General features: G+C 45.5%; 1 protein-coding gene across 7 annotated transcripts in view; it reads right to left on the bottom strand.

Annotated features, from left to right (window-relative positions):
• Positions 1-2,189: 2,189 nt before the first annotated feature.
• Positions 2,190-19,371, bottom strand: part of ILDR2 (immunoglobulin like domain containing receptor 2) — a 58,116-nt gene continuing 40,934 nt past the window's right edge. For 4 of the 7 annotated variants that reach the window (XM_075909205.2, XM_075909197.2, XM_075909198.2 and 1 more), the window contains 6 exons: positions 18,597-18,743; positions 17,634-17,810; positions 8,139-8,255; positions 5,510-5,717; positions 4,063-4,750; positions 2,190-3,015 (listed from right to left, as the gene is read on the bottom strand). In XM_075909205.2, coding sequence (XP_075765320.2) covers positions 2,980-3,015; positions 4,063-4,750; positions 5,510-5,717; positions 8,139-8,255; positions 17,634-17,810; positions 18,597-18,743 — 1,373 coding nt within the window. In that variant the 3' untranslated portion in view covers positions 2,190-2,979. The remainder of the gene's footprint in view (positions 3,016-4,062; positions 4,751-5,509; positions 5,718-8,138; positions 8,256-17,633; positions 17,811-18,596; positions 18,744-19,371) is intronic. The other 3 variants (XM_075909202.2, XM_075909204.2, XM_075909206.2) reach the window with 2 other exon arrangements.

Genomic DNA, 19,371 nt, shown 5'->3' with positions numbered 1-19,371 from the left:
GCCCTGCAGGGGAGCTGAAGACTTCAGGACCTAGAAGATGTGAGTGAAATAGTACGGGGTTGCAGTGTCCAGACATAACCTCAATGAGGGTGGTACTTTTCTGAGACTGGAATGTTCAGAGTGTGTCTGCACCTGAGCATCTAGTCCTGGTGCATTTCCAGATAAAAATATCCCGATCAGGAACATCAACACATTTTTTACTTTCAACTTTTTCCCAACATTAAGGTTTGAGTGTAATGTAAGACATATAGGGTACGTCTACACAGCAGCATTCACAGCAGCATTATTTCGGAATAACATCAGTGCATGTCTACACTATAAGCCTTTATTTCAAAATGATGTCGAGATGCAGGACTTCTTACTCCAACACCTGTAACCCTCGTTTCACAAGGAGTAAGGGAAGTCGAAGGAATAGTGTTCTTCCTTTGACTCTCTGCTGTGTAGACAGTGCCCAAAGCCAAATTAAGTTATTTTGACTTAAGCTATGTAATTGACATAGCTGAAGTTGTGTAGCTTAATTCAACATTTGCTCTGCTGTGTAGACGTACCCATAGAGAGTCACATTGAGAGAAGTGTGTTACCAGGATATCCTAAATCTAAGAAAAATTGCCTGCAAATTTGCTTTTATCCTGTTTACAACTGTGATTTCATCCTCATTAAATGGCAACCTTCTACAGCCAGTATTCAAATGTCTTAAAGATTCAACCTCAAATGAGTAAAAGTGATCCAAATAAATGGAGAAAAATTTATTCTTTTTTACAGATTAGGCTCCTGAAGGTTTGATCAAATTTAGTGACTGACTTAAGGAGCTGGCACAACTCTATCTGCAATTTCCAGAATGCAAGGGAAATATAGATGTCCAGACTACTTTTAAATCTCTCTCTTCCTTCCCTCCTGCCATGGTACCAGCTGATAGAACTCTTTCAAATCTCCACTTATAATGATTTCTGGGGTTGTTGGATGCCAAGTAGAAAGGACACAATGAGATGAGTTCCTTCAACTTCTTAGCTCTTATTTAATATGAAAGTTTGGGAGGATCAAGTGCTGGGACTTTCCAGATCATACATTAAAGAGGAGCAGAGTCTGAATTAGTTTAAATTTATTCTGTCTAACAATAAGACAGATCAAACCCAGAAGAATGGTGTGCACTCATTGGGTGCTCTCTCTCTCTCACCAGCATAGACTAGGATTTACAAAGATATACTCACTAGTGGAGAAGAATGGAAATGTATCCTTCCTCTGACACAATGTTCATAACCCCCATCTCCTACCTTGACTCAAACTGACGACATCAGATCCTTAGAGCATAAAGCCTGGAGCAGAAATAGGTGGCTGACTAAATATATGGCAAGGAAAGTTCTAAGTTCTATGCAAATCCAGAGAGAAGTGTGTAATGGTTACCTAGAAGTGCAACTATGTTAATCAACAGGGACAAAGAATCACACTGCTCCAAGATCCAATCCTGCACCAGTGCCCAAAATAGCATTGTTAAAGTAAGTACCTAGCAATAGATTTAAGGCCAGATATTTTACTAACTTTTGAGACAGAAAGAAAGGCTGTATGGCACAGAGGAATGCTGGCCATCCCATTGATATAAGGTGCTCATTAATTTCTAGCCCTGGCAGTTTGAAGTTAAACCATGTTCTGATCGCCATCTTACGTTTTCCCTCTCTACATGAATTCCAACATGATTTTAGCAGCTAGAAATCAAATTAGAGTGAGAAATGATAGTATTATACCCTTTACAAGCAGAAATGTCATGCTTCTGGATGGTGTGAAGCATGCACTTCTAAATTCAGCTGTTCCTGAGACATCGGCCATGTCAAGATTGAAGTATGTGACCTGGAAGTAACTGGAATGAGGTGAGCATGTGTTTCAGCCACAGTATTTTTTTTTTTTTTTTTGGTTTCTGTTTTTGTTGCTCTATTGGATGTTCTGGTAATCACAAAAGAATAACGCTGATCCCTGACATAAGGAAAAGCCAGGGCTTCTCTCTCACACTATGATTTTCTCCTTGTTTCTTTAAAACAAAGAATCACCTCTCCAGAGCTATGTGATGACACCACGACAAAACAGTGACAAGCTAGAGCTAGAGCTGTGTTTGTGATATGATCTAAGAGATTACCCATCCAAAGCTTTATATGGTCATATCTCAGTCTCAAAGAAACAAATGCACATGTATCAAGACAAACAGTGAGCAGAACCATGTTTTCTCATTACAATAAAATCTACTTAGATCCACTTTTAAAACAGTACATAAAATCTCACTTGCAGTTCCCATCACTGAATGAACAGGACTAAAAATATCAAACAACCCAAACCACACTTGTTTCTCCCTTAGCCCTTAGCACAGTGCCACATTTATTGGTATATTGTTAGAAATTTTCTTTCGGAACTTTCAGGGGATAGGGACCTTGCCATCTTGAGGAAATCTTCAGCTGTTAGAATGAGGACTCTTCCCCGCATGGAAGAGACATGGGATATGGAGATCTCTCCGTGTGGTGATTGTGAGAGGCAGTCCCCACCACCTAAACCTCTCAGAGTGAGAGGCATGAAGACAACTCCCTTCCACGTCTAGGACATAGGAAACAGTGAGCGCAAATGGTATGGAAATAGGCCTCTCCTAATGCGGGTGACACATTCTGGGGTGAGAGGCAAGAAGCCAGCCACTCTTTCAGTTTGGGATCCTTGGGACAAGGAAATAGCGACAGCTGCCTTGCAATGTGGGACAGAGTTCCTAAGAGAGCCTTATCATTGATTTTCCTGGAGGACTCTCCACAGCAAATGGGAGAGCTGTTGGTTGGAGTCTGCCTCTACAGATGGCCTCCACTCCCCTGGTAAAACAGACAGTTAAAGAGAATGTCCATGGCTGGTGGTTGCTAGGGTTCATTGGGGCCTGTTTGCTCATGGCTCTGTATCTCAGCCTCATGGCCACCTCGTAGGTATCCAGCCCATCAACCAGACTCTTCTGGGACAACATCAAACCACAAGAGACATCCTGGTTGGGAAATCATTCTGAGGAAGAGAGAAGAAGAAATGTTAAAATAAAATCACAGATGAAACAAGGAGAGATGGCTTGAGGATGGTAGGAGGGGGAGGGGACCCACAAAACAGAATGAAATATATTAGCTTCACCAGTGTGAGCGGATGCACCTGCTGCCAAGGGCAAAGGGGACAGCCTGTACCCCACACTAAGCTGCAGGGTCCCCCGTTCTCTCATACACACTAAGCTCAGAGGGTGTTGATCACCCTACCCAAGTTGAGGGATGTATCCTCCTAAGTGAACTTGGAGGAACATTCAACACCTTGACCTACCAAGACCTCCACAGTTTCAGCAGCCCCCCTCTCCTCTAAACCAGACTGAAGCAGGAATTTACTCCTCCCTAGGAACCAATCTGAGGAGCGCATTCAGCACTCGCAGGCACACAGACACAGAGGAGTTTGTCACCACATAAATACACCTTTCCAAAGCTATTCCTCCTGGGGTTGTTACATGTGCCTTTGCCATTGAATGTATCCCAGCCCACAAAATGGATACTCCACCCCTTATCTTGCATAGTTACCACAGATATGGCCTGCGATTCCTCTAAGTCCCAGATAATGTCTCATCCTCACCATGTTCTCTGTGACCCTGATAACCTCCTTTCCCCCTTGCTCCATCTGGATCTTCCAATACCCCAAACTTCCTTCCTCACCTATTCCATCAGATCCTCCTAGCCCTAATTATAACCCTCCTCCCAAGCCACTCCACCCTGATTGCTCTATCTCAGATAATCTCCCCTCCTGGCATCACTCACTCCAGGATGACTGGTTAAATTCAGAGATCATAACCTCTGCCTCTCTCCATCAGGATCCTCTAAGTCGCCATAGTTGCCTCACCCTAAGGATCTCCTACATCTACCTGTACTATCTCTGGTAAGGCTTCTCGCGTGCTCTCCCTTTCCTGGGGTTCCTCCACCAAGACCTTAGACTCCATCTCTTGCCCCAGATTCTAAATAGTATCCCCTGCCTGATGTTCCCCGCTCATCATATTTGGATCAGGAGTGCCAGACACGGCCTCACTGTTTTCTTGGGCTCCTTTTTCCTCTTCTTGTCCGAGGCACTGAGGTAAGCCTGCTCCCTGGTCCTGTACGAAGGGCCTCGGCTCAGCTCCCTCTCACTGTATGGAGGCAGGATGTCTTCCCCTTCCTCCTGCTTTGGCGGCGGCGGCTGCTGCTGCTGCTGCTGCTGCTGCTGCCCCGCTTTGTAGGTGGATGGTGGTGACCAGGCATAATACGTTCCCCCTCGCTGGCTAGGCTGTGAGCTCAGCTTCGAGGGGGTTTCACTGCGTTCGCCGCTCTCCTCATGGCTCCGGGTCTTCCTCTCGTGGACACTGCTGAGGTAGGAGTGGTCATACTTCTGACTCCCTCCAGGCGTTCGGCTCACCAGCCTGGGCAGGTGCTTCTCATCGTGGGCCCGTCTCCTGGGTGGGCTATATGACCAGCCCCGATCTGAGTCTGTCAGTGGCTCGCGGTTCCCCCTGCGCTTGCCATAATACTCCTCTGAGGAGCTTTCCTGGTGCTGCGGCACCCCGCCACGTCCCCCTCGTGACTCCGACCTCTCAAAACGCCGGGGCTCCTGGCTGCCGTCTGTCCGACGGGTGCGTTGGCTGTAGGACTCTGCAAAGGCTGCCAGCTCGTCCATGGAGACAGCCGGCACGCCCACAGAGAAGTTCTTCCTCGACAGCATTTCTGATTTTGATCTCTGCTGGCTGCAGGAGAGAGAAGGGAAGAAATGTGAGCTGCAGTGTGTCCCCCCACACACACACTCTTGGAGCTGGAAAGAGGAAGCAAGGGGTACCTCCCTAGCATTGAAGCCGGTAGACACACACATTCCCTCATGAACCAGTCTGCTATAGTGCAGTCACCAGCAAGCTTTGAGTGGACAATGTGCACTGTTCCAATAAACCCTCTGGGGAGGGGACTCCCTGCTTTTGCCTTTAAGGGACTGAGCTGTACTTCCTAGAGGCTGCTTCACCAGAAATATTAGGGTGAGATTCCCAGGGGACGAAGGTCTGGATTAGTGTGCTCTAAGCACTGGCATACCATTCCCTTGGGCCAGCACTGGAGACTGTATGGCACAGAGAGAGTAAGGTGTGTTTCCAGCCAAAGTGCATTGTATTTCTTAATGCAACAGAGAGATTGGGATGCAATTTCCTGGGGTCCCACTGAACTTGGGGGAGTGGTGTAGATTTCTTGGCCTTTTAAATGACTATCAAATATTTCACATTAAATGTTATCAGACATGGAATAGGAGAGGGATCTGGCTTTGCCCGAGTGGATGGGCTCCGCAGAGCTGTTGGAATTGAATCAATTCTATTTTTTCCAAGGAAAGTCCCATTTCCATCTTCCCCCATTCTGTATCCCTTCTGCTCTGCCAGCCAGGAACAAATCAGCAGGAGAGTGAAGACTGCGTCTTTTTTTCACTATTCTCCAGCCAGTTGCAGCTGTCTCCTGAGCACAGCACTCACCTGTGCCTAAAGCTGTCCCTCTCGTCCCTGTAATCAGAAACTGTCTGTGTCCTTGATGCACCACCTCCACTGATCACCCCTGTCCAGTACTCCGCATCACCATCCAAGTCCCCCGCAGGAGGGAGAGCTTTTCTTCGCACCTGCCGGTAAGGCTGACGGAAGTTCATGTCCTCATGCAGGGAGCTGAGTTCAGAGATGGTGTTATTATCTGCCAGGACACAGAGGAGAAAAACAGGCACTGCAGAGGAGCTATGTGTGAGAGAACGGACAGTGGAGTCCATGGTGGGATTAGTCCTGATACATTTAGACAGTGGCCAAGTTTCTCCTACCCTCACTATTACACATAATCAGACACAGAATTCAAACCCATTCTCAGAATTCTGTGCCACTCCCCATCACAGGACTCTGTGAATTTCAGATCTCAACTCACAACCTATTTGGAGAATGCTCCTGATGTGCAGCCTTGTCCAATTTCAGCCTTATATAGGTGTTCTGTTTTCTAGAACTGTGGTGTAACACATGGGCACAACACACTCTCCAGTATCAGAGTGATTGGCTCTGGGCTTGGTCTGATTAGCCAAGCTAAAACAAGATCAATCCCCTCAAAAAATTATCTACACTCTCTCTGAATCTGCACTCATCTGCTGAATCACTGTCAATCAGTACCCCATCAAGCACCATGATATCTGGATTCCAGACGTTCCAATCTGGAGAGAGTCTTTTTATAGTAAATCTGGTGGGTGTAAATGGCAAAGCGCTCCGTGATGACTGTTTTAGAACTACATGTAATTAGAACTACATGTAATTTGTTAGTTTCACCTAATCGGTACAGAGCTGTGATTAATGCCATTCCCTAAACCTTTATCGTCATTGATTGAGGGAGCTCGTGTGTCTGTGACTGCCAAGATCTAGAGGCATTTGTATACAGACACCTACTCATTGGACCTATTGGATGCCAGGCTAACGATAATGGGCACAGGTTTTTGTTTGTTTGTTTTTTAAACACTGCCAGTATCCACCACATCTGAATGTCAAGACTCCTCACATCACTGGGCTAAATGAATCAGTGCCTAGGCTATTTGAGGCATTTGATCTCTCCTGTCTTCTTCATCACCACCGTTCTTAAGTCTATTTGTTTGTTTTTAAGTGCCACAGAACCCAGAGAAATGGGGAGAAGAAACTTGGGACAGGTGCAGGTTTTATGGTCAAAGAGAGAAGGAACCCTCAGGGACCATGGAGATGAAAATCCTCCTTAGCACTCACCGCTTCAAGTAGGTGTCCTAGAAGTCAGTGGAGGCCACTCAGAAAAGTCCTGCTTTGATGTTTGCCAGCCCCACAGGCTGGTATCTCCTATACATGGAACTGCTACAGGTATGCAAAGCAGCACTGCAAGCTTCCCCCATGCACATACACTGCCCCCATCCCCCCACCCCCGGCCACATGTGCCTCAGCCCTGACCAGGAGAGATTTTCACTAGGAACCTGATTCTGCCATCCTTAATCATAGGCTAAGGCTAAAGTTTAAAAGATAGAGTTTGAAAGTTTGAAAACGTAGAATTAAAGTTCCACAAATAATCTCATTCATCAGCCTCTGTCTCTATCCACAACCAGCCCCTTCACACCGAGTCAAAATACAGCTATGTCATGATACCCTTTGCACATTGCCTATGTGAACTCTATCCCCTACCACTTAGACTGTAAATACTAATCTGTAAACTGCCTCTGGCTCATATTGCCCAGTGTCACAAACCTCCACTGTAACTGCTCACACACTCACAGCTAGAATCCCTGATAGCTCTTCTCCTGGTAAATGCAAGAAACAACTGTTTTCATCTCAGATCCACCATTTTGCTGAGGTGGCCCAGCATGAACTGCTTCTCCACACCCCAAAGCATATTGGGGCTGTTATACCCATAAAATATACCTTATTACAGATCCACATTTCCTCCTAAAAGTATTCAGACATCACACTGTCAGATCGTTCTAAATCTCATATCCCCACATTTCCAGTTATACCATAGCTATATGACACAGAAGGCTCCAACGTGTGCCTAAATTTTACATGGGTGTCAAAAGTTAGTGTCCTAACTCCTTATTTAAGTTCCTATATAAAAAAAGCTGAATTTCAAAAGGGTTAAACATCCAACAGCTCCCACTGACTTAAATGAAAGCTGGTAGATTAGCAACACTTTTGAAACTCATACCCCATATTTTGGTACCTATTTATGTTCTGAGTAGTCTTGCAGCACTTTAGAGACTAACAAAAAATGTAGATGGTATCATGAGCTTTTGTGGGCACAACCCACTTCTTCAGGTTGTACCCACGAAAGCTCATGATACCATCTACATTTTTTGTTAGTCTCTAAGGTGCTGCAAGACACTGTTATTTTTTAAGTTTTTTCAGTTACAGACTAACACGGCTACCCCTCTGAGACCTGTGTTCTGAGTCTAACTCTAAGCATCATACATTCTTGAAAAGTCAGGCCATAGGTCTAAGTTCAGTGTTTTTGTTGAACCTTCACTATACATTTATAAAGTATTAATCATAGAATAATAGGCCTGAAAGGGACCTCAAGAGGACCTCTAGTCCCGGCCTCTTTGGGAAGGGTCAAACAATGCCTGTTTCTCACATCGTTCTCGCATCCTCCTGGCTGGGTCAAATTGGGCCAGTTCTTTCTCGACGTAGTACAACACCTTCATGGAGTCCCTCTCCTTGTCGGCCTGGATCCTGTACCCCTTGCGCACTGCTGGGAGAAGAAAGCATACAGAAGACAGCGCTTTGAAACCAAGAAGTGGGGTTTGGGGTACACAGTTTCCTGTAGTTAGCTGAGCCCACCTCCTCAGGCAGATGTCTCACAGATCCCAAAGCCTGTGGATCCGCCATTGTGTCTTTTGCTTCCGGGAAAATTCAAGAACATGGTAACAGGTTGAACAGCTACATTAATGATAATATTTTCAGCAATAGGGAAATGAGTTTGGAAGAGGCCACTACACACAAAAACAAAATACACTGATGTACTGTCATTGTGAGAGGATGAATCTACTCCACCCAGGGGCTTGCAAAAGAATAGTAACACCCTCCTCAACCTCAAGAGAGCACCGACTGTTTTAAACCCTCAGGAAGGGAATTGTTAGGCAGCAATAAGGTGGGAGGGGAGATGGCAGAGGGGAGTCCTGCTCTGCCTGACCCTCTACTGGCAGAAGGGCCAGTGGCATAAGCTCCTCAGCAGCGCTACCTTGTAATGAAGCCAGGTGGCTGGGAATCAGGGAGCGGCAACAGGCTTGCTGCACTGCCCCCCTCTCCCCCTACACACACACACACACACATACACACACACTCCACAGCTACTGGCATGATTTTCCGGACATGCTTTTAATGGAAAAGTTTTCCGTTAAAAGCATTTTCAGAAAAGAGCATCTAGATTGGCACGAACGCTTTTCTGCAAAAGCACTTTTGGCAGAAAAGCGTCGGTGGCCAATCTAGACGCGCTTTTGCGCAAAAAAGCCCCGATCGCCATTTTCGCCATCGGGGCATTTTTGCGCAAAACAAATCTCAGCTGTCTACACTGGCCCTTTTGCGCAAACGGGAGCAGCATAACATTTCTGCAAAAAGCACTGATTTCTTACAGTAGGAAGTCAGTGCTTTTGCGGAAATTCAAGCGGCCAGTGTAGACAGCTGGCAAGTTTTTCTGAAAAAGCGGCTGATTTTCCGGAAAAACTGGCCAGTCTAGACACAGCCCACCTGAGCACTGCTCAGACACGGTGGTACTCAGACAAGTATACTCCATGACATATCAGAAGTTCCAGGGAATACAAAGAGAAGCTTGTTAAGTGTATTCAGATTTAAGGCCTTTAAGTGCCCTAGAAGTAAATAACAACATTCTAACATTTATATTGAATTTATTGGAGAGCCAATGGCAGAATCTTAAAACAGAGCCCATCTGCTCTATTAGGTACCTGCAAAACTGCAGGCTGCTGTGTAGTCATAACTAGTAAGTTATCTCACCTGTCAAGGGAGAGCTATATGTCTCTGAGGCATATAGCACTCTTTGCCACCTATGTGCTAGGAGAGCTCCATACTTGTGCTTTCTCCCTGTTCCTTATGGGTGCCTAGAGCCACAAGGATTGCACTTATGAGAGGCTCTTGCACAGGGCACATAATATGGAAGGCTCTTTGTGCCTTTCTTCCCCCTATCCTATACACCCACAAAAGGGCCTCTTCCAATGTGGCCCAAATGCTGCAAACAGAGAATTACACAGTACTTGGGTCTTTGAAGAAACAAAAGCATTTATCGGAGATGGTTAAGCAAAGGTCCCAGTCTCATGCTATTTTAGAACTGGTCTAGCTACAAAATGAGAACAACAATCTGATACCCAAACTCACCCTTTTAGGTGAAAGGGGCTCAGGACTACAAGAAAAGAAATCAAGTTGGGGGGAGGGGCCCTTGATCATCTAGAACTTGAAATCTATCAATCCATTTTGTTTGGATTTAAGATGCCTGCTCATATTTATGCATGCACCAGGCATTGCTTGCATGCTCATCTGATACTGTGGTCTTCAGTAATGTTGGTTGGTGTTTTATACAGGTAGATTATCTCAAAGTTTCATTCCACATCCTGATATGGTAGTTACTAATACAGGCAGTCCCCGGGTTACGTACAAGATAGGGACTGCAGGTTTGTTCTTAAGTTGAATCTGTATGTAAGTCGGAACTGGCGTCCAGATTCAGACACTGCTGAAACTGACCGCCAGTTCTGACTTACATACAGAATCAACTTAAGAACCCCAAGCGTCCCCAAGTCAGCTGCTGCTGAAACTGATCAGCAGCTGATTCCAGGAAGCCCGGGGCGGAGCAACTCTGCCTCAGGCTTCCTGTAGTCAGCGCTGGTCAGTTTCAGCAGAAGCTGACTTGGGACGCCTGGGGCAGAGCAGCTGGGGTGCTGCTGGGTTGCTCCAGTAGCGCCGCTCCTCGGTGCTACTGGACCAACCCAGCAGCACCCCATCTGCTCTGCCCCAGGCGTCCTGATTCAGCCGCTGCTGAAACTGACCAGCAGCGGCTGAATCAGGACCTGGGGCAGAGCAGCTGGGGTGCTGCCGGGTTGGTCCAGTAGTGCCCAGAGCGGCGCTGCAGGACCAATCGGCAGCGCCCCAGCTGCTCTGCCCCAGGGTCCAAAACAAAAGCCTGGTCTGCTGGGGGGGCACACTAGCTGCGCCCCCCCCCCCAGGAGACCAGGGACACGGGGAGCAGAGCCGCAGCGGCAGCGGGGTGCCGCGCCTCTGAGGCTTTGCTCTGGCAAAGTCTCAGAGGCGCGGGACCCCGCCGTGGCTGCAGCTTCAGTCCCGGTGCCTGTGGTCTGCTGGGGACCGTCCCCAGCAGACCACAGGCACCGGGACTGAAGCCGCAGCCGCGGCGGGTTCCCGCGCTTCTGAGGCTTTGCTCTGGCAAAGCCTCAGAAGCGCGGGAACCCGCCCAGTGCCCCTGGTCTGCTGGAGACGGTCTCCAGCAGACCAGGGGCACCGGAGCAGCTTACGAACGGGGCTTTCTCGCCCCGGAGCTCGCAGGTAGCAATCCGCCACCTCGACCTCCGGGGCGAGAAAGTCCCGTTCGTAAGTGCGGATCCGACATAAGTCGGATCCGCGTAAGTCGGGGACTGCCTGTATATAGATACTGTATTACACTACATACTGTTGGCTGATAAGAGCTTGTTTATACAAGCCGTTACTATGCAGCAAGCCAGGCTGTGAATCCACAGCTAACAAGGTTGCCATGCAGTCATGGATATGGCTACAGCATGTCAAAGTCCTGCAGTGCAGTTTAGCATGCAGCTGCTTGAAGATTCACTGCCATGTCCACGTGGCAAATTATTGTGTGGCAAGGTGGAGCACAGCAGATTCCTACCCTGGCTTCCCGCACATTAATTTGCCATGTAAACAAGTCCTGAGTCACCTTCTGTCCTAAATTTCTGTGCAGTGCCGCTGTGCTCCACTCCACAAATGGCTGCATTTCAGCTGTGGGTAAATAAGTTCCCATAATCAGTTTGTGAAGTATGTTGGGATAAAAGTGCTTTATTGTATGTTGTTACTCTACATTTGTAAGGTTAATAACCCTATTAAACTAGGCCCTCGTGTATGTGTAGTTAGTAATGACAATTAGCTGCATAAGGTGCCATTAGAAAATAGCGTTTGCAGTTTTTCTGCCTTCAAAAAACATGTTTAAATAGCTCAACTGATGGAGGTCTAGAATTCAGTTATTTCCATTGTGCTTTGTTATTGGGTACATCTACAGTGCAATATAACTAGTGCTATTCCGAAATAACTTCATCTATGTCTACACAGCAGGCAGTTATTTCGAAATAGTGCCAAAATACTGTCAAGCTGGAGGACTTCTTACTTCAACTCCTGTAACCCTCATTGTACAAGAAGTAAGGGAAATCGGAAGAAGAGTACTCTATTTCGAAATAAGTGCTGTGTAGACGCTCCCTATTTTAAAATAAGCTATTTTGAAATAAGCTATGCAATTGACGTAGCTCAATTTGCGTAGCTCATTTTGAGTTAAGCCCTGCAATATAGATGCACCCATTGTTACAATTATATCCATATAAGCCTTATAAATAGAACACACAGAGGCATTATACTCCACACTCCCCCAGAGCTACGTCAATTGCGTAGCTTAAGTTGAAATAGCTTATTTTGGCTTTTGGCGCTGTCTACACAGCAGAAAGTCCGAGTTAGAGCACTCTTCCTCCAACTTCCCTTACTCCTCATAAATTAAGGGTTACAGGAGTTGAAGTAAGAAGTATTTTGTGTTTAAACTCTATGAAATGCTTGTATGTTGCTTTAGCCCATGATATAAGGTGATATTTATGTGTTTTCTCTATAACTGTGGAAGTGTTTTGCTTTGAAACTGTAAACCCCCAGAGTCAGTAGAGAAGCATTGCCAAGTGTGAAATACTAGCTTGCCACAGGAGCTGTTCTCTCCTGGCCAACAGAAGGACCATCGAGACCACTACTTCATATTCTTGAACTCTGCGGAAAGGAAATAAAAATCCCTGACAAGAAGGAACAAGCTCCTATCTGTTGGCTTTTTGAACCCTGAAGGGCCAGAGACTCTAAACTGCTGCCAGAGATCCCCATGCATTACTTCCTGGATCTGCTCTGAAAGATACTTCAGGCGGGCCCAAAGCATTACAACTCTGTCACTCTTAGGATATAGATGGTAACTCATTGGCGTGTATATGTTTGCTTTGTTTAACCTATAGGTAACTCTCATCTCTTTGGTCTAGTTAATAAAACTTACCACAGTTTATTAGAGATTGGCTATAGGTTTGTCTTTGGTGCAGGACCTAGAACACTGATTAATCTGGTATAAACAATTGGTCTCAGAAGACTGGAAGCAACCAGAATGAGGTGTAATATTTAATATAAGTGACCATTTATCACAAAGTGCAGTTTATCTGGGTGGCAAGATAGGCTGGAGAGTCCAAGGGGGCTGTCCATGATTCCCTCTTAAGACTGTTATAGTGATCCAGGAGTTCACATTTGTTATTGGCTTGGTAAAATCTAATTATAGGACTGTTTTTGACAGTTTGCCCTGAGAGAGCCACTCACAGTTGTGAGCCACTCCAGACACTATGACTCTCCCACCCCCCCCACCCCCCCCCCCGCCCCACACACACCTTATTTTACATAGGCCATGGAATAACCATCAAATGGGAATGACTTCATTCATTTTGAAATTGTGCTAGATATCTATTTGGGTAACATAGCTCCTGGAACTGATAGAAAATTAGTTAGGCTTAATAAACTTCATGCTTGGCTTGTTATTGCTAGCAAAAGGAAAACTAATTTCCTGGCTAACTCTGGAAGCATCTAAAAATTAATATTGGCATTATGTCTGTTAAAACAATCATGAGAAGTGCATGGAAAATATTTTCCATTACAGGTGAAACCTAGTTACTGTGGTTTGATTTATTGGATCTTATTACAACAATGAAAAATGATTCACTGACTATACCTTTTTGTTATGCCTCTTTGTGGTCCCAAAATACTAGTACTTCACACTCATCATCTGAAGATAGCCAGCCATTTTCAACTGTGGGGTAAATATTTTTATCCCTGTTTTAAAGACAGGGGAACTAAGGCACAGAGACGTAACATAACGTGTCCAAGATCACACACCAAATCAGAGGGAACAGAGTCTTTCCTGATAGTACTCCTTCCTTATGTGCTGCTAATGTGTTCTTATGTGTTAATTATGTCCTCTGAGGCACTGCTTTTTTGGTCATTTTCAGACCATGTCCATACTGGAAGCAGAACCATGCTAGCTACAAGTTTGGACTGTGTGAAGATCTTGCAGTGTTTCCCTGGCCAGAATGGAGTGGAAATGTGGGATTGATTTTTCTGTGAACTGGGCTTACAAATGAAAAGACTGCCCATCATCCCTACCCCTGTTCCAAACACCTCTCACTCTATGAGGTGTGTAATATACCTCTGGGACAAACAAATCCTTGACCACATTGGTCAGGAAAACCATGCTAGAGCCTCACTAGTAACAACGGTGTTTAAAATTGACACATTGCCTTAAAAATAACAAATACAAAGAAAACATGTGAAAATCTATTTATTCTTTACTTGACTCTCAAACCTTGAGTTTAGGGCTCTGTTCCCCCTACTCAGAATGGCAAGATAGGGATTCTGACCTTGATTCTATTCCTGGCTCTGTCACTGATTCACTGTGTGATCCAGAGTATGCTACTTAATCTCTCTGGGCCTCAGCTTTCTCATCTATAAAATGGGGATAATTATATTAACCCATCCGTTTGGGGCAGGGACTGTCTTTTTCTCCTGAGTTTGTACAGCACCTAGCACAAAAGGTCCTGGACTATGACTAGGATGATGATTATTGTGATTAAGATAAAGATAATAATAATAATAAAATAATAATAATTAATACATTAATAATAAAAAGCTATTTAAGATCATCAGCTGTCCTTTCATTATTTTAGAAGCACAAAGTCTATAGAAATTGGGTTTTGGCAAGTAAAGAGCCATTCTATTCAGCTTTAAATTGTATGTGAGTCATGAATTTTAATGTATACATTTATGCTGTGGTCATGAACTGAACTCTCAAGCAGCATATTCCTAATTTTATGAAGAGTCTGGAACAAGGCCTGAAATCAGGTACTCTGACACAGGGACATGCAGTGAAATTTTTGAAAACATACATTGATTGTTCTGGGAGAAACAGTCCCCTGATGTTCCTAAGTCCACAGCCTATGCCCAATGCTGTAGTCTACAAGCAGTGACATTTTACAGAAAGAAAACATGGTCTGAAGATGATTTTTCTTTCATTAGATATTTCTGCTTTGGATCAATGGATGATTTATTTCCTATTTCTAAATACCCTTTTTCAGATCTTTTCACTGATGATGAAAATACAGGTTGAACCTCTCTGGTCTGGGACAATCTGGTCCCAGCATCCATAGATGCTGGACCAGAGAGCCCCTGGACCAGAGACTCAGGACTGGCTGGGAATCCAGTGTCAGAGGAGCTGGAGGCCAAGAGCCCAGCCAGGGCTGGGAAGGGAGTCAATCTGTGGCTGGGGGGACCAGCAGCCAGGAGCCCAGACAGAGCGTGGAGCGGAGCCAGAGTGGCAGTCCAGGGCTAGGGAGCCCGGCCTGGGCCAGCAGCAGGGTCAGCATCCAGGAGGGGAGCCTGGTCAGAAAGCTGGTGGCCTGCTGGAAGAGCCCAGATGCAAGACCTCCTCTGGTCCAGCAAACTTCCTCCTTCGGGACCATTCAGGTCTTGAGGGTGCCAAACCAGGAAAGTCCAGCCTGTACACTCCATCAGCTAATTAGTTTGCCCATTCTGATTTCAGTGGAGAAAAGAAGAAATATAGATTGTTGAAGCTGAACATAGGAATGGATCTGATTGTTGGTCCATCTAGCCCAGTATGTGGTTTTCTGACAGTGACCAGTGCCAGATTCTTCAGGCAGAATGAACAGAACAGAGCAATTATCAAGTGATCCATCCTATATCGTCCAGTCTCAGCTTCTGGTAGTCAGAGACATAGAAACACTCAGAGCATGAGGTTGTATCCCTGGCCATCTTGGCTTGCAGCCATTGATGAACTTATTCTCTATGAATGTATCTAGTTCTTTTATTAACCTAGTTATACCTTCAGCCTTCACAACATACCCTAGCAATAAGATTCACATATTGATTATGCATTGTGTGAAGAAGCACTTTCTTGTATTTGTTTTAAACCCACTGCCTATTAATTTAATTGGATGACTCCGGGTGCTTGTATTATGGGAAGGGGACAATAACACTTTCATATTCACTTTCTCCACACCATTCATTGTTTTATTGACTTTTAGTATATCTGCACCCTCTCCCACTTGGGTTGTCTCTTTTTTAAACTGAATGGTCACAGTCTTACAAATCTCTCTACGTACAGCAGTTGTCCCAGAATCCTAATAATTTTTGTTGCCCTTCTTTGCATCTTTGAGATGACCCAAATTGCATGCTGTATTCAGTGTGTCTGTACCATGAATTTATACAGTTACACTATGATTTTTTCTGTCTTATTATCTATTTCTTTTAATGGTTCCTATCATCTTGTGAGCTTTTTTTTTTGCTGCTGCTGCACACTAATGTTTTCAAAGCACTACCCACAATGCCGCTAAGATCTCTTTCTTGAATGGCAAGTTAAATTGTATAGTTGGAATTATATTTTCTAATGTGCATTGCATGTGTCAACATTGAGTTTTATCTGTCATTTTGTTGCCAAGTCACCTAATTTTGTGAGATTTCCTTTGTAACTTCTTGTAGTCAAGCTTGGACTTAACTAGCTTGAGTAGTTTTGTATAATCTAAAAACTCTGCAACCTAACTGTTTACCCTGTTTTCCAGACTTTTTAGGAATATGTTTAACAGCACCGGTCCCAATACAGATAATTGCAGGACCATGCAATCTCTCTTCCTGGTGAAAATGTATTCCTACTGTTTGCTTCCTATCTTTTATTAACCAGTTAGTGATCCATGAGAGCATCTTCCCTCTTATCCCATGACTGATTACTTTGCTTAAGAACTTTTAGTGAGGGACTATGTCACAGGCTTGTCTTCCTTAAGGGCTCCTTTCGGACCTTGATTTTTCGGGCTTGGATTGGACTAATCAGTCATCTCCGAACCCACCCCCAACTAAACTGATGACACTGGGTGGTCCTCATCGACTCCGATGGATGAACAGGAAGGAATGCACTGGCCCCACAATTGTTTGGCAGGCTTCTGATAAATTTTTTGCTAGTTCCAAAAAAAGAAAAAGAAAAAGGGAATATGCTGATAAGAGTGAAGGGAGATTATTTCAAAAGGCTGATTCTCCACTTAAGTTATCTAATTACCTTCTCACTGGTATCCTATCAATGTGGTGCTGTGATGAAATTCAACTTTTGACTATTAATGATTACATACCTCCATCCCCCATTCTCCGTGCAGTTTCATATGGCAATAGTGCTCTTGCCCACTTCTCACCCTAAATTGTTCTGTAGCGTGGCTATATCCTGTTAAGTACACACGGTGTTTCTCCCCAGAGGTGGCTGTTTCTCAATGGTGGCTGAAGTAGGTGGGGAAGACAATCACACAGATATTGTGCAAATGTTGCTACCAGCTGAATCCCAGATCTCATTTTAAAGGAAAATACCTCATCTTTAAAGCCCACAATAGTCTGTGGCCTGGCTGTGTCCAAGTGCCTGTTACTGTGCACCCCACCATGCCATTCCAGGAAGCTGCAGCTGACAGAGCCCAGGTTCTGACGTGTTGGGGCAAAGGACAGGCTCTGGGTGTGTGACTGTGTCCATCCAAGGGGAGGGTCCCTAGCTGCAGAACTCCTTACCACAGAAGATAATCATTACCCTCATTTTACATATGGGGAAACTGAGGTACAAAGTGTCTTGATTAAAATAATTGAATTCATGATGAAAATTCAGGCCCTCAGTGCTGTGCTTAGAACACACCATTCTCTCCATGGAATTAACCCTCCTTCTCCAGCCAGCCCCACTCCCTTTGAGCACGCTGCTGCTGCAGAATGCTCTGTAAGCTGACAGGAGAGACTGGATGAAGATTACCATTTTGACTTCCCCCACTGGAGTCACTTGGTGCCAGAGGAGGGGGATGCGACTTCTCCATCAGCACAGCAGGAGATGGCCCACCAGCTACAGGAACAGTGGGGATGTAGTAAGGACCTGGGATGGAGGTGACAGTAGGTGGGTATCCAGCTTTTGCAGCCTTGCCCGCTTCGTACACTGAAAAGAGAGCAATAATTAGCAACGAAGAACCAGCCCTGCCCCTCCAAGGTGCTCCACCACAACACACCTACTGCTGCTCCTGGGACTGCCCAGAAGGAGGCGTCTGGTGTGTTATGAATTCAAGAGTCAGCGAGCTTAAGCTCTGGACTGAAAAGGAGTTCCAAGAATGATAAGTGGCAGCTTTTTCTCTGTTGAAGGCCCTCAGAAGCCTGCTGAGTCAAGGGTATTGAACACATAAGTCCAGGCTCCACTCAATTTCTTGTTTGGGTTTTTAACAGTTCATCCCAAAGACCAGAATAGGACTAAGAGGCAATCTTAATTCAAGAGGCTCATGAACTTCAGGCAAATCTGGCCAAAGGTTTGGGACTGCAATGGAACCTGGCCTTGTTGCAGGTGTTTGGCATGACTCTAGTAAACAGCTGCTTTGCAGTGTGGGAAAGACACATACCAGCATGCTCTCTGCTCTGCAGCCACAGCACTTTCTAACAAATGCAGCTGACAGGACTGCAGCTCTGGGATGGGGAATGTCAGACTAGAGGAGCAGGCGCAGTTGCCAGCACCTTGTTGGCAGGAGACCTAGTCTGGAAATTACATTTTTAATTAATTCAGAGCATTCAACCATTAAACTATAGTTTGGGTGCTTCATTCTTTGTAATGGGCAATATTTAGTCACGTGAGGCACTCAAGATGGGGAAGGAGATGAACAGATTTCCCTTGCATTCTCACACACAGCAAAAGGGAGGAGGTTTTGCATGCTGGTCACGTCTCAAGATGATCACTCACATGCCCGTGGACAGCAGCAGGAATCTGGACAACAGGGGCAGCGGACGTAGCAGCAGCAGCTATGTGGGCAGCACTGGCACCAGCAGATCCCAACCAGAAGAAAAAACAGGAAAGCCCCAAGGATCACCAGGCCCACAAACACCCACTCTGGAAACCAAATGAGAACAACTGGTCAAAGGACAGAACAGACTGTGAAAGGCAACGGCAAGGGCTCCAGCAGTCTGAGTAGGGAGAGAATAGGCATGTGGGCTAACAGAAGAAGCAGGATCTCTCCTGGTGAGAAGTAAGGAGACAATAGGTCCCTGCTACTTTCTACACCACAATCAGAGGTGCATACAGCCAACCAGGCAGTCATCTAACTAGCTTGCAGGGAAGCTGTAGTAGCACAGCTATAGAAGCCCTGTGGATACGTATTCGAGTGACTACTGCTGCTGTTTCACTGCTGTTGTCGTTCAAGCTACCAATCCCAAAGCTAGCTTGGGTATGTCTCTACATATCCTGCAGTCACATCTTGGAGACAGACAGGGTGGAGGCAGGGTAAGAGGCAGAGAGACAGGCTCCTTTTCACTTTGCTGGACAAAGGCAGTGTTGGGGAGTGAATAGGTTGGAGGCACAAGCCCTGTTCTGTTCTTGTGGGACAATCACCTCTCTGAGGGCAAGAGACAGAGCTAGACAAACATTTGCTTTCTCCAGGTGCATTTGTGCCCTGTTTGTGCATGCGCTGCCCCAGCATGCTAGTTTTAATTACACAAACGGTGGCACACAACACACTATA

The sequence above is a fragment of the Pelodiscus sinensis genome, chromosome 1 (genome assembly GCF_052426305.1).
Source record: "Pelodiscus sinensis isolate ZL-2025 chromosome 1, ASM5242630v1, whole genome shotgun sequence".
NCBI lineage: Eukaryota > Metazoa > Chordata > Testudines > Trionychidae > Pelodiscus > Pelodiscus sinensis.
Note: the sequence above shows the minus strand (reverse complement) of the source record. Positions and strands in the feature narration are given on the sequence as shown.